The sequence below is a fragment of the Trachurus trachurus genome (assembly GCF_905171665.1).
Source record: "Trachurus trachurus genome assembly, chromosome: 18".
NCBI classification, from domain to species: domain Eukaryota; kingdom Metazoa; phylum Chordata; class Actinopteri; order Carangiformes; family Carangidae; genus Trachurus; species Trachurus trachurus.
Window position 1 is genome coordinate 880,085 of NC_139909.1, and position 16,085 is coordinate 896,169.

Genomic DNA, 16,085 nt, shown 5'->3' on the forward strand with positions numbered 1-16,085 from the left:
GTTTAGTTAAAGTATTTGAAACTTCACTCAGTCTCAGTACTGAGGGTGGAGGATGTGAGGTCAGGTGTCACGTTTCTCCCTCTACTGGCCAGTTGCTGCTGCTGCACCACACTAGATAACATGGTCATTCACTAACACACAACTGTCAATACTTTTCCGTCCCTGATGAATTAAATAAGAAACTCAATTTAATTAATTTACATCTAAGTTTATGTTTTTATTATGGGACACTGTAATCCCGTTTCCCTGACAACAGAGCCAGGACAGTGAACAGGAAGGAGGCTGCGTCCTACTGAGCTCCTCTCCCCTCAGAGACCTTTACTTTGTTTGTCATTTCACTCTTTACACAGTGAGGACTGTAAACCATGTTAACCCTCCAGAGCCTGACTGCAGCTGTAGCTAGATCCACTCTGTCTGACAGGACACATTCAGGGAACTACTGTAAAGTTCAGCATCACTGTCTCTGAGTCTACATGTGAGGCGTTCAGGGACATCTGTAAATAGCAGCGTCTCCAACACCATCAAAAGCTAGAGAGAGGAAGGAAGCGTAGACAGACTACTGTGACTACGCAGAGAGAGGAGCTCATTTAACCGGAGGAACAATGGACGACACATCTCTGCTGAGGCTGCTCTGTAAGTACACACTGATACACTTATAAATATTAGTTATTGATCAGAAAACTGACTAATCTAGACAGATAGAAAATATAAATGATCTTTTTAAAGCAGAAGAGACAGATAAAAGCCTCTTCCTGGTGTCTTCACTGTAATGTTTAAAGGTGTACAGAAAAGAAAATTGAATTTGAGCCCACCCTGGGTCATAAAATTAGTGTAATAACTCATCTATCAGACGATGTAGGCCAAACTTTGTGCAAAATTCTATTTTTGAGTAAATCCGGGATGAAAGTGTGTATTTTTTTTCGCATTGGATAATGCAGGCACACGGATTATATGTCACGTTGCTACGATTCACCAGCCACTGATATTGGATCCGTCATCCGTCAATCAAACGTCTGAGACACACAGACACACACGGAGCTCGGTCTCGCCCCAAGCTTTGAATATCCCGCCCGCTCGATAACGACCAATCAAATTCGTTTTCCTTACTCGGGTAAACTCATGTTGCAGCTCGTGACAACTCGGCGCGACAAACAGGACAAACGGCCATTTCTGTACACCTTTAACAACAGAAGAAAAGTTCAGTCACATGATCTGAACTGATCTTTACCTGAGGAGAATGAAGTGATGAGGACTCGTGCTGTCGGTTAGAGAGCAGACTGTGGAGCAGAGCTGATGAACCTCACCTCGTGTCTCTGCACGGCTTCAGACCCTCACTCACATCTGATCTGGAGTCAGAGGAACAGGAACTGGTGTTTATTCATGTTTGTATGAAAGTGTTAAAGCTGATGTCATGTCTCTGCAGGTCTGATGTCTCTGCTCTGCTGCACAACACACACAGGTCAGTGAACGCCTCTTTTCTCAGTCTGAATGTGATCAACAACAGGTTCAGGTTGTAGCAGTGACTGTCAGGAGTCAGAGAGGCAGACAGAGCAGTGGATACAGGCTGAAGGGAAGAAGACAACCGTAAACAGGCTCCAGAAAAACAAAGACTCACACTGACTGGTTAATCTGACCTGGGATCAGATAATCACTGCAGTTCCTCATTCACACATGTTCTCCTGGAGTATGTTTAGATTATAAATGAGTTGTTTTCAGCCTCATTAACATGAATTTTCTGAAGACAGGATATGATGATGTGGTAAAAACACTCATGGTCAATCTTCACCTGCTGATGGCAGAACTTGTTTATGAACACTTGGATGATTAGATTAATTTTATTTCATAAATTTGCTCAAATATTCAGTGATTTCTACCCTCAGCTCGTCTGACTGTGAGTCCCAACAGCTCTCAGCTGTTTAAAGGAGGCTCAGTGTCTCTGAGCTGTGAGGAGGACGACACCTCTGCTGGATGGAAGGTGATGAGGAACACAACCAAAGGACAGAGACAGTGTGGAGTCGACGGGGGAGAATCAACCGGTTCCTCCTGTAGAATCAGCTTCGTTGACTCATCAGACAGTGGAGTTTACTGGTGTGAGTCTGCAGAGGGAGCAACAAGCAGCAGCAGCATCAACATCACTGTGACTGGTAAGATCAGACTGTGGAGTCAGTGTTGATGAAGCTGTGTGGAAATGGATCAACTGCTGTACTTTGTCTCTGTGTTGAGGTGGACCAGTGATCCTGCAGAGTCCTGTCCTCCCTGTGATGGAGGGACATGATGTCACTCTGAGCTGTCAATCAAAGAAGACCCCTCCCTCCAACCCCCCAGCTGCTTTCTATAAAGATGGCTCCCTCATCAGGACTGAGCCTACACGTCACATGACCATCCACCATGTTACCAAGTCTGATGAAGGCCTCTACAGCTGTGACATCACAGGTTACAGGTCTCCACCCAGCTGGATCACTGTCAAAGGTCAGATGTTCGATTCAGAGAGTTGAGGAAAAAGCAAAAACAACTCCATGTTTGACCTTTTTAACCATTTAAGTGTCTTTTATTCCAGAGAGAGCCCCCACCACCACCACACCTGGACCTACAACCTCCTCTCCTCCTGGTTCCTCCACCACCCCTCCTCCTCCTCCTCCTCCTCTTCTCTCTGTGCTGTTGCCTGTTGCATTAGTCTGTGTTCTGGTTCTACTTATTCTGCTGGTTCTACTGGTCAGACACTGTGTCCAGAGGAAACCTACAGGTGAGAAACAGTTTCTAGTTCCCTTATTTAAATCTGTATGGACTGTTTCCTTATTAATGTGTTATTTATAATAAATAACCATGATTATGATTCCATCTCTTTGCTAATCTACCTGTTAATGATCACTTTCATATTGTGAATGAAGTTCTTGTTAATATTGGTTCTTTCCAGCTGATGATGAAGAAGTTGGAGGAAATGACATCACAGATGACATCACATACAGTGATGTCAAAATATTACGTAATCAACGGCAGCCAAACAGACGGAGCAGAGGTAATGAGTTTGTTTGTGTGTTGTTGTTGTTGAAGGTGAAGGTTGGATGTTGACATCAGTTGTTTGTAGTTGTGTTCCAGTGGAGGCTGGTCCATAGAGGCAGAGAGAGCAACTGGTTGAAATAAACCCTTACCAAATCTCAGTATTATTTATGAAATATATTTTTTAAGCTTTTCTTTGGAAGAAAATCCACTCAAAATGGTTGAACAGCGCCCTCTGCAGGCAGAGGAGAATGAGCAGGAAGGTGGGGGCTAGAGGAGGACGGAGGGGGCGGGATCTCCTTCCATTCACTCAATGCATACAGTTGGCGTTGTGTCACAGTTGGTAGTGGGGCATTTCGAGGGGGAAAACAATCCTTTCCCCCTCGCTCGGAGCACTGTAGGCGCGCAGATTTAAAATGTTGATATTAATGCTAAACGAACATGTCATACATTGAGTCATTGCAGCCCATTGATAGGGATAGATACGTTAAAAAATAACTTTAATAGGATCAGATTCTTGTTCGTATCTTATTAAAGAGTGAACGAATGATTTGACTAAATGGCCTGAAATTTCATTCGCTGATATCTTTTGCTACCTGGTTGAATCACCCGGTAAGTCAGTAAATCACGTTAACTGATTAATTAAACCTCGCATAATAGGAAATTATCACGTTTTAGTGAATTTGTTCACCACACAATGGTTGTTATTGCATAATAGTCGTCATGAGCTGCACATATTGGTTATTGACGACTTGGTATATCACACAGGGATTTACACACACAGCAGCCTAAAAAACTATTGGTCCCTAGAGGCACACAACCTTTTTACAAGTGGCTTTGTTGGAGTTGTGCTTCATCACAAACGACCTTCCTCTGATACCTATGTGTTCCGATGTGATGTAAAGCCATCCTGGAGGGTGACAGCCGCACCAGACGTGGGTCGCAGTTAGGGAGAGGCTAACTGCCATGCAGTTGCCCACTGCAACTGCATGGCAGGGTACGTTTGTGAATGTGTTAATTAATTAAGAAGAACCCTGTGGATAATTTGTACAACTAATAAGCTAAAAAATCCAAATCTAAAGTTTATATTTTGCGAAACCAAAGCACAGAGCCTAGGAGAAGAACCCGGTGGCTAAAGGGTACAGCAGCTCCTGGGCATTTGACGTTTTGTGGGCGTTCCCTTGCTTGTCGACTCTATCTATGCAAGAACACGACCAGAGTACAAAAAGCAGTAATAAGGATTGTTAATGTATTTCAGTCACAAGCAGTCCCTGTCTGGATAATCCCGCGCCTAAAAGCCCAGATAAAAGCTTTAAAAGTATAAGTATCTATGTAAATTGAGTGGGACACTTTGCTTTGTTATTAATTTGTAAATAATTAGTTTGTTAATAATTCCAGATTCCCATGCTCAGTGTTTCTCATTAGGCCTATATGGTTTATCTGAAAACAGCAGGATTCGATAAAATGATGTTGGGGCGGCAGTGGCTCAGGTGGTAGAGCGGGTCGTCCAATGATCAGAGGGTCGGCGGTTCGATTCTCGCTCTGTCCCAGTCGCTGTCGTAGTGTCCTTGGGCAAGACACCTTACCCACCTTGCCTCGTGTGGATGTTATGAATGATCATGGCGGTCGGAGGGGCCGTTTGGCGCGAATTGGCAGCCACACTTCCGTCATTTAATATAAGAAAGTAGGGATAAATAGTCAACCAGTATAAAATAACGTGACGCTGTGGACTGGTTTTCCTCCTGTCCTATCCAATTTCTTCAGTCACCATCCATCACTGTTGTCTTCAGTGACATTGAGACTATGATGGTCCTCATAAATGTAAATAGACAAACTACAGTGAGTGTGTTTGTGAGGACGTTGTTGGACAGTGTGTGATTTGGGGACCCACGGTGCATTCAGGGACATTTTACACAACAACATAATAGAAAATCAATCCATCAGAAAAGGACCTCATTTCCCAGAGTTCATCACTGCCTCAGCTGAGATATGAAGGCAGGGACGTGCACATAACTATAGAGGGGCAGGGGCTCAACATCAGAAAAGGGCAGTAGCCTATGTACAATTTTTTCGGGCCTTAATATCAAAATAAATAAATAAAAATAAATTACAGTTACTATTTAGTCGGTAGAGAAAGCCTGCACGCCTTCAGGACTGCAGTCAACATGCTGGACCAATTTCAGTCATGACTTCTGAACTGGTGGCTAAGGCTAATATGGTATTGGGTTCACATTAACATGGCTTGCAGAAAAAAAAAGTGCAAGTGCAAAATAGAAGTAGGCTAAGCCTACAGGCTACACACACAAAACCAATAAATGACTACTGTGACTGCTACTGTGCATATTTCAGAACAGCAGCAATATTTACAACAGCAAAGTCACAATTACCAGTAACTCAACATCTGGAAACAAATTCAAATATCAAAGTGAGTGATTCCTCCTGTTGCTGTTGTTGTTCACTACATTCAGGTGATGTTAGACAGAGGACGGGGTGGGGCTTAAAGCAGAAGTAAGTGATATATTTGTGTTAATATAAGTCTTAAATAGTTATATCTTCCGACAGCAATCACTTCTATAGAGTGTTTGGACTGAAACCCGGGTCTGTCAGTCACTCTGCTCTGCTCTGAGCCGAGGAGAAAACATTTATCGTATCCTACAGTTTTTATCCAATGAGGAGAGAGAACGGCATGCAGGGCTGTGTGTGCAGCCAAGGAACGCCGTGAATGTGGCGACATACGGACGAGGACTGTTATGGTGCGTTCAAGGAAACTCGTATTTTTCCGACCGTGAAGTCGTACCAGTTCGATCTGGTACGAGTTCACGGGTCAGAAGTTACGAGTGGCCGTTATAGTGACTTTCACCGGTAAAACAGGTCGGAAAAACACGAGTGGGTTGCCTGGAACGCTACAAAGTCGTAAGTTGTGACTTGAAGCTGTAATTTACGATTTCAAAAGCCTGCCTGGAACGCAGCATTAGCGAAAACGACCGGATCACTCACTTCTGCTTTAACTCTTAACAAGCAGTCAGCTAAACAAACACAAATGGGGCTTTTCTGAAATATGACTCATATTAAGCTCGTTGAATAAGTGGACGGCGACTTGTCAGAACCGACAAGGAAGTTATGTTGGTGGATTTATAACTCACAAGATTCGACACAAGTCGCTCCACTGTCACGTCTCATCTACTGTATGTGCGGCACACACAGAGTTATCGATGAGCAGCCCCCCCCCCCCTCAGTGAGGGACAGAGCGGAGCAGCAGCGGAAAACACACACACTGACGTACATACACAATAACTTGTGTATTACAAGGAAATGCGTACGGTAGATAACCGTGGCATTTTTACAGCGCGGGGTAACACTTTATTTTAAGGGGTCCTTGTTCCTGTGTATCTACCTAATTAATTACAGTGTAATTACCTATGTAACCGTATGTAATAACATGTACTTACATTAGTGTATTTTAGTGTACTTACAGGTCCTTGTTACACTTGTAATAAGAAATGCCAAAGTGGCCTCTCTCTTTGCACAAGCATTTCTTATTACAAGTGTAACAAGGACCTGTAAGTACACCAAAATATACAATGTATTTACAATGTAAATAAATGTTATTACATACGGTTACATACGTAATTACCCTGTAATTAATTAGGTAGATACACAGGAACAAGGACCCCTTAAAATAAAGTGTTACCCAGCGCGGTTGTTTACATCCTCATGCACAACAGGAATGCATTTATTGAAAAAAAAACATTAAAAAAGGGCACTTTTTAATACGAGGCAAAAAGGGCAGGGGCTCAAGCACCCTTTGGGCCCTATGTGTGCACGTGCCTGTATGAAGGACAGATCAGCCTGACTCTGTGGGGTGGGGTAGGGGGGAAGCTGGTATCTGATCAGTGTCCTGTGGTGAAACAGCTCTGTGGTCCAACTTCCTGTTTCTGATGAACATACCTGAGCTGAGTGTGAATCTGCACACGCTGCACTCTGAGCCTATTATTAGAGACAAAGACAATCTTGTACACAGTACACTACAGTACACCTATGCACACACATCTAAACATATAGTAAGTGTTACATATGATCAAACCCTTTTTAGTATTAACCACCAGATTGTGGAGATCTGTGGCTCTTTGCTGGGCTGTGATTGGACCAAAGACAAAGTTTCCTGCAGTGTCCTCATGTGATGTGTTGTGTCTCGTCCAGAGAGCGATCCAGCTGCCGTCTACTCTGCAGTGAGGACTCAGGACGTCACCTATGGACAAATAGTCATCAAAGACAAGAGATCAAAGATGAGAGGTACAGCTGCTCTTCTTCCTCTTCACCATCATGGTCCAACACCAGAACCAGTTCAACTCCTCCCAGTTTGGTCTGACAGCATTAAGTCCAGTTTATTCTGACAAACTGTCCGTTCAGTGATTCTGCTTTGGTATCACCCACTGAAGGTGATGAGTGTTGTCTATTGATCTATCATAGATTGATTTTTTGTAAAATGTATAGCAGGATACTAAAGAGTGGACGGAGCAGAGACATTCAGCTGCTTCTCTAACAGCTTTTATCTTTTTTTAACTCTGCATGTGAAACCACAGCAGCAGCTTCTTCCTGTAGACAACACTGAGCTAAGGTCTGAAATTCTCACCACAACTGTTTTCTGCTCTGTGCAATGACGTTCATGCACAAGGTGTGACAGTGTGTTTGAGGTTCACAGGAGAGGTGTTAAGACCAAACCCAAAAATATTGATAGAGTCCTGACTTGACCTCAGTAGCATCACATGTCCCATCCTCCTCAGGGTCCTAAGTCCAGCAGTAAATAAAGGACCAGTGTTGGTATCAGCTGTGGTTCCTGCTCTGATCTGAAGTCTGTTCTGTTTTCCAGAGAGGGAACCAGCTGCACTTTACTCAACAGTGAGGACGGACAACGTCACTTATGGACAAGTGGTCATCAGAGCAAACAGGACCAGAGGTAAAGCTGCTCCTACAGGGAGATTCTGGGGCTAATAGTCCCCCCTGGTTCCAGTCTTTATGCTAAACTAAGCTAACCTCTCAATAGTTCTAACCTTAACAGGTTGAACCAGTAAATATTTGGTAGTTTTACCTGATTACTGATTGATTGTCAAAGTATGAGCTGATTGATTTCCTGTTGGTCAAGAAGTTGAATAATTGACTGGTTATGATTCTGTTTGTGCAGCTGTATCTCTGAGAATTGATGTGATTTAATGTAGATGATCTGGACCAGGTTTGATCCAGACCAGCCCAGATTAAAGGGATATTCCGGTGTACATTTAACCCATGGTCTAATGTACCGTGAGACAGAGTAGAACCCCCCGTCCTCCAGAGATCAAGTTTGTTGACCATAAACTTCTCTAGTTGTAGCGATTTCAGCACAGACTGCCAGATAGAAAAACACTTCTGTCTATGGAGCCATGACATCATCCAGGTCAGAGGTCAGTAGGTCAACCTACAGACCCCGGATGTTGATAACAGCTAACCCCGGACTCAGAGGGGAATAGCACTAGCCTATCAGAACTAAATATTGGTGAAATGAAGGAGTTTCTCTGCAGATAATGTGTTATTTAGAGGCTGCATTCTGCTGCCCTGTAGACTCCATTATACGGATATAGAGTTGTCACGATACCAAAATGAGTAATGGTACTATACCAGACAAAGTATCACGATACCGCAGCCTTTTTTAAATTATTTTTAATTTAATTATTATTTTTTATGAAAATACAGTATATATGAAAAGATATTTACACAAGTTATTACTTATTAATGGCTCATACATGGAAATATTTAAACTTTTTTTAAAATCAACAGACAATCAGTAACTTGTAACTTGTTCTATGACCAACACAATATTTGATGCATAGCTACAGGTGAATTGGTCTTTCCTGTCACTACACTATCATCATGCTATTTACTCTGATATGAATTACATCTTATTACTGTATTTAACTACTTAAATCGCAGTAGCATACTGATTTGTTGAACTCAGCCTGATGTAAACATGAATAAAACTCAAAAACCAGTCACACAAACAGCTCCATGTTGTCCCTGTGTGATGGATGTTCAGGTACAGGTCAGGACAGTCAGCTTGGAGGCTGAAGTTTATATTACTGTAATCAGGGTGCACTGTGAGACTGTGACCACATGCTGTAGTAGAGGAAAACTCAGCTGTTCTCATCTCCGCCGCGACGAGCGTTTTTTTCTTTTTTTTTCATCGATAAAGCTCCGTTAGCGACCCCGCTAAAATACGTGAGGATACTGTAAACTGGCGCAGATCCGTGTAGCTTGGTCACCGTGCTGAAGCATCGGGTTGGCGTTCACATGGAGTTCTACTTTAAACTCTTCAGGCAGTGATCAGTGACAGCAGCTTTTCACCGACAGCTGTGTGATTAGCGCACTGCACTCACTCCGATGCCCATTTTAAACAGAGATCCTGCTGAATTTAGCGATTCCGATTGCATTATCGATATTGCTTATCGATTCGATTCCTTATCGATTCTCATTGGGTGAGGGAATAAAAGAGAAATGGGTTTGTTTGCAGTGGTTCCCAACCTTTTTTGGCTCATGACCCCTTTTGACATCACAAATTTCTGGTGACCCTCAATCAAGATGAGCAAGCTCAGATATTTGTATATGCTGCATTTTATTTGATCTTGATTTATATTCAAGAAAGTGGATGTATAAAGAATATAGTTGTTTAAGATTGTCTGTGGTGTTTTTAATCATAATTTTAAAAAGAAAAATAATGAGTTTATTTAATTTTTTTTTTTTAATCAATTACTAGACATTTAAGGCGATCCCATTTGAATTCCAGGCGACCCCACATGGGGTCCCAACCCCAAGGTTGAAAACACTGCATTAATGGCTCTAACATTAAAAAAGTAGACAGGACCGACCTGCCTGGACAGGTTAACACTAGACCACTGTGGCTGTGGGGCAGCTGTGCTCACAGGAGGAATTTAACAATGTTTCCATTACATGGTTTTTATGCATCTGTATCTTCTCACTAGTTATTGTTTTCATAACGTTCATTTTTATGCGGAGTGAGCGAGTGAGCGAAAGAGAGAGAGCGCGCGAGAGAAAAGACACAGGGCGTAGCTACCGTTTCACGTGGCTACGAGCAAAACCTGAAAGGAAGTGGTTATAATAAAGAGAGAAAAACACAAAGAATAGACATGTAGCCTGTTCAGGAGACGTTGACCTGTCCTCACGACGTGAGGGAGGGAGGACCGGAGGGTGGCTCTGGCTCACAGGTTTAGTGATGAGGAAACGTCACTGACGGCTGCATCTGTCAGCAGCTCCGCTCCACGCAGACACGCCACTAACTTTATTTTGTGAGAACAAACAGTGATATTTTGGATATAAACACTAAGCACTCTCATTTATAATTAAGATTGTAACGTAACGTAACTTAACGTCATTAATCAATTAATGCGCGAGTTGCTGAACCAAACGGAATCGATAAGGGAATCGTTAAAGCAGACACGCACATGATTCCAAGAATTGATCCAAGTTTTCGATTCCCATCCCTACACATGCGCGAGTAGATGAAAAATTTACTCGCATTGTATCAAATTTTAGTTGCAAAATGCGACCATTTAGTCGCAGTCTGGAGCCCTGCTACTACGTCATACTGGGTCATCCAGAGAATGAGAAAGGTGAAGTCAGGTAGAGGAGAGTTAGAGGACAGGTAGGACTCATACTGAACTGTGTGTCTGTGTTCAGAGTGTCCACCGGAGCCGGATGTCGTCTACTCTTCACTGAGGACAGACTTCACACCTTCACACCTGTCCCACCACTGATGTCCTGCTGCTGCAACCCATGCCCCACAGTTCATCCTGTTGTTGTCATGGTTTATTCTGAAACATATGAACATAACAATGTAGATAAGTTGGTCAAAGTCCTTAAAGCAATACTTACCGATCTGGCATTTCACACAGCACAGCACAAACATTTGAAAATCAACAGCTCCACCTCCCTCACAAGCCCCACCCACCTCTTCCTCCTGCCGCACCTCCATGTGCCCCCCTCCCTCCCCGCTGCATGCGTTGGCATGGCAACGCTAAACAGAACAGGAACGCGAGTGAAACGGGAACAACACAAACAAACACAACACCGGAGTTTTAAACCGTATAAACCGTATAAACGGACTCAGTGATGATGACTGATGAGTTTTATAATAAACTGTTGTTAGCCTACTGCTACTGGAGACGCAGGGGAAGTGATTGTTACAGATTACAGTTCTCAACGAGCCGGGCTGGCGGCCGGACCAGCGCCACCTGATGCGTTGGTTCAGTGCCAAAATAAATCCAGACCGAGCCGAGTCGAGCCGCGCCGGTCCGGAGTTCAACCGGGTCCGGACCGCTGAGAACTCACAGAGCTAAGGGAGCTAACAGTAGCCTAGCCGTTAGCACAGAGCTAACAGTAGCCTAGCCGTTAGCACAGAGCTAACAGTAGCCTAGGCCCCTAGCCGTTAGCACAGAGCTAACAGTAGCCTAGCCGTTAGCACAGAGCTAACAGTAGCCTAGGCCCCTAGCCGTTAGCACAGAGCTAACAGTAGCCTAGCCGTTAGCACAGAGCTAACAGTAGCCTAGCCGTTAGCACAGAGCTAACAGTAGCCTAGCCCCCTAGCCGTTAGCACTGGATGCTTAGACACATGTGACTTCCTGTGTTTACGTATCACTCGGGGCTGCTCACTATCAACGTTACAATATCAGACATGAAACTCCACGACCAGCTGCGGCTGCGTGATCAGAAGTTGTTTATTTTCGTAGGATAAGCCCCTTGAGTTGTCACAACTCGTTTACGAGGGCGTCCTACACACAAAACATCAAGACAACACAACTCAGCACAATACAATGAAAGGAAACAATACAATACAATACAGACATTAAAAATAAAAAAAAACAGACAAGACAGACATATACAAAAATCACTTAGACGGAATTGCAACCAGAGTTTGAACAAATATTAGATGAAGTATGGTGACAGAGTTAATGAAAGCATGAGCAAGATGTTTCAAAATAGGAGGATAGGACTTGATTAAAACAGATTAGTGATTGCGATGATCTAATACCTACAGGTAATTGGTTCCAGTCGTTTGGTCCTTTGAACATAAATGCTTTTGTACCTATTGATTTCCTATTATGAGGCACTGAAAAGTAGGCATAAGTGGATTGCCTGGTTTGATAGTTGGATGTAAGTTGCACAAAATTCTGTTTTGGATAAGGCGGGTAATCAAGGTAAATACATTTGAATATAAATTGGAACCAGTGTATCTGTCATCGAGTATGAAGAGAAGTGAAGAGACTGGTACATTGAACAGTGGTGAGTATGATAAGGACAATCAAGAATAAATCTGCAGATTCTATTGTACACTTTGTTTGTTAAGAGGAGCTAAAACACGTTTAGAAGAAGAAATGTACACAACATCACAATAATCAAATATCGGTAGGATAAGTTGCACAACAAGTCTCTTTCTGACACACTTAGTAAAACATTTTCTGGACCTGTATAACATATTAATACGACAATTCACTTTACGTACAATACTTTCAACATGTGTATTGAAAGACAAGGTGGGATCCAACCATACACCAAGATATTTCAATTTATTGACCTTCTGCAGTTGCTACAGGCTGCAGTTATTGGTCTTTTAAAAAACGATTTATTTCCAAAAAGCTTCTTTCTAGTGTGTGTTGTGAGTGACTGTAGTCTCCTCTGCTCTCTGTGTCCTGCCACTGCTCTGGTGTCAATAAAGTTAGGTTTTTTTAAGCGTTCTTCCTAGTTGGGATGGAGAGGAGGAGAGGAGAGCACAAAGTCATTACATATTAAGTACTGTATGTTCGGTCGCTCGTCAAATCTTATTAATCGGAATAATATTATTGGTCAGACTTTTCTCAGAATTCTATGAGAATGGAAAAATGATGAGTTTTTAACCCTGTTGGGTTTCTCTTACATTTCAATGTATCATCAGATTATGAATAGCATTTTAACTTAGACAAAGAAATGTGCAAAAGTTCCAGAAAGATAAGAATTGCTTTAAGGACAGTCTAATGTGTCTCTTGTGTTGTCAGACCTTCATTTCTACATGTGATGATGTTCAGTGATGAACTTATTGAACTTTCCTGTTTTCTGTATTTTATTATTAACTGTTTGTTCCTGCAGCAGTGGTCTGATTTCTCAGTAGCATCAATAAACTCTGGTATCTTCACTCGTTTTCTCTCGTGTGGTTCTTTGAGTTTCACACATTTGATGGAAAATGTGACTGGTTTCGTGTTGGTTGTGGTGAACCGCTCCACACCTCCTCAGAGCAGAAACTACAGAGCTACCAAAACCACCAGCACAGACTAGAAACAGCCTGAACACCACCAGAGGTGACAAACTCTCACAGTCTGAGTCAGTGATGAGGGAACTGGAGTGACCACTGTGTTTAAATAGCTGCCACTTTGTTTTATTGTTCATCTGTTCGTCTTGTACGTGTTGGTTTTATAAGGCTGCTGCCGTGGACAGGTCTCACTTAGAAAAGAGAGTTCTGATCTCAGTGGGACTTCCTGGTTAAATAACGGTCAATGAAATAATTGTAACACGCAGCCCTTTTCTGGACAGAACATTAACTCTCCAAGGGGTTCATGGAAAAATAGATTTCATATTAAACAACCATTAAACAAACGAAACGCCACCTTGGTGCTGTTAAACGTAAAGATCCACGTCTCTTTTAATTCAGACGGACTTTCCCAGCTTGGCCACTCTGAGCGCAAAATTAATCACCAAAATAAATTAATTACATACAAGCCACGCAAAAAACCCCAGTCTTTACACTTTATAAATTAAATAAATAACCCCCCCAAACGAAATAGGCTATCACTTATTGAACCGAATGGTTCACAATAAATATGTCCACAAGTCATAAACTTTCCGATACTCAGGAACAATACAACGCCGAGAAGTCGGAGGAAAAAACAAACAAACAAAAGGAGTCAGTCTCACCCCGTTTACCCGCGGTCCTTTGTGTCAGTCAACCGGGAACAGAGTCAACCCCCCAATTCCAATCCGCCCCCTAAAGACTCCGGCCCTGAACCCTCACTGACTAAAGTGACGTCAGCTCTAAGTGACAGAGTGTGAGAGTGTGTGAGGGTCCAGATGCTGTAAACATGAATGGAACAGCACTTACACACTCTCACGACACGTTACCTTGACAACAAAATGTTGTTGACTCCGGTCTTGGACCGATAATTTACTGTACTTTCAACGCACACAAGGTGTGTGAGGGGGACGGACTCAAAACAAAATGTTCCCGGATCAGAACTGATCAAATCATCATCAATAATCACAAACTGCACGTTAATACTGACAGTAAACTTCTTCTTTTTTTTTCTTTCTTTCTTTTTTTTGGTTGTTGCTCTTGTCCATTAACAATAAAGAGACCGGCGGAGCTCTCTCTGTCCACGTGTGGTCATTTACTTCTTTTTTTTTTTTAACACTTGCGTTCCGACGGCATCTCATGTGTTTGACTTCACAACGCTATGAACTGTGGGTAATTCCCCTACCCAAAGTCAGCATCGGTGCTGACTGACGGTAAGGGGGCAGTAAGGGCTCATTCACTGACTCACTTGATGATCTGACAACGGAACAGCCCTCACACACTCACGGACTTCCCGTGAACGCGCCTCTAAGTCAGTGAGTCCGTGAGGGGTCGGATTGGAATTGGGCCAACCAGGAGGGAAACTCAACTGGCTTCCGCCAGACCAGGAGGGAAACTCAACCGGACTCCGCCGGACCAGGAGGGAAACTCAACCGGCGGCTCCGTTTGCTTAGTCCGTGTCTCGGCTCCGTCCGATACAACGCAGTCTAAAAGTTTACACCGCTCTCCCCCGTCTACCGCCATGACTGTAAATCCGTAGAACATGTGACACGTTTAAAACTTAAACACCGGTGTGTAAGACCTAAACACCAGGGGCCTCATGTATCAATGTTGCGTACGCACAAAAAAGTGGCGTACGTCATTTTCCACGTCAACGTTCAGATGTATCAAAAGTGAAATGACCGTGGAAAAGTGCGGTGGCCCACGCCAACTCCATAGCTGGCGTACGCACGTTTCTACAGCTATTGTTCCTTTGGCGACACTTAGAGGTGAAGCTGGGAAACTGTTAATAATGTGAAAACAATTAGTCCTCAGAGTAATGTGCACATCAGAGACACATTTATGAACAACTAACCCATCCACATGTTGCAATTAGATAGGTGGATAGAAAAGCATGCGCAAAGTGGTGCAGAAAATAGCATCAGCTTTAGTCTTAAGATATTGCAGATGCTGCAGTGCGAAGTGCACACGAGTCCCGGAGGTTTTTTTTTTTTTTTTTGCACATGATGACTCCGAGGGCAATTCTCTTGGAACTGAGCGCAGTGCGCTGCAACCGGCCTGAGAGCGCGACACGTCGGGGAGCCATCGCCTCCATTCAGGTGCTGACCACACTGTGAACAGGAAGCATTTTTATACTATAAATGTACAGATCATATGTGATGCGTAAATGCATCACATATTAACAAACATTGTGGCGAGGTGGCTGGTTCAGCGCACGATTCATGCATTCAGCATAGTTGAGGACAGATTACAGGCTGGGACTGTATGCGCGCAAAGTAAATGTATTTGTTTAATTGTCCTATGTAACCCCGGGGGGTTACATAGGACAATTAAACAACTAACAATTGAGCATGTCTGCCGAAATATCACGCTGTCAGTGACTTTCTTTTTGCTGGTTAAACTACACAGACTGTGTGAAGTACATAATGTCAATAAACACATGCGTAATGTTGGACATGTGTCTTTATCAGCCTCCCTGGCGCACTTCTGCATTTATTTACTACGTGATCTGTGTATAAAAGAAGGCAAATAAAATCATAAATCCATTTCACATAATTTAATTAGAGTACATTGTCTGCTTTCATCTGGGATGACAGCGGTCCTCCGCCTCACGTTCACCTTTATATCACACACACACTCTCCCACCCCCTTTGTGATGGTGCCGGAGGACGGCAAAAAAAAAAAAAAAAAGATGTTTACATGGCTCAACTTTATCGAGGAGCAC

At 43.1% G+C, this 16,085-nt stretch overlaps 1 protein-coding gene across 1 annotated transcript; it reads left to right on the plus strand.

Annotated features, from left to right (window-relative positions):
- Positions 1-602: 602 nt before the first annotated feature.
- On the plus strand, positions 603-10,824 carry LOC311001510 (uncharacterized protein; the record flags this gene model as incomplete). The annotated part of the gene is made up of 9 exons (XM_083992598.1): positions 603-633; positions 1,424-1,459; positions 1,881-2,144; positions 2,224-2,469; positions 2,564-2,743; positions 2,915-3,016; positions 7,198-7,290; positions 7,868-7,954; positions 10,723-10,824. The coding sequence occupies 9 exons, from the start codon at positions 603-605 to the stop codon at positions 10,797-10,799; spliced, it is 1,116 nt and encodes a 371-aa protein (XP_083848724.1). The 3' UTR covers positions 10,800-10,824.
- Positions 10,825-16,085: the final 5,261 nt, after the last annotated feature.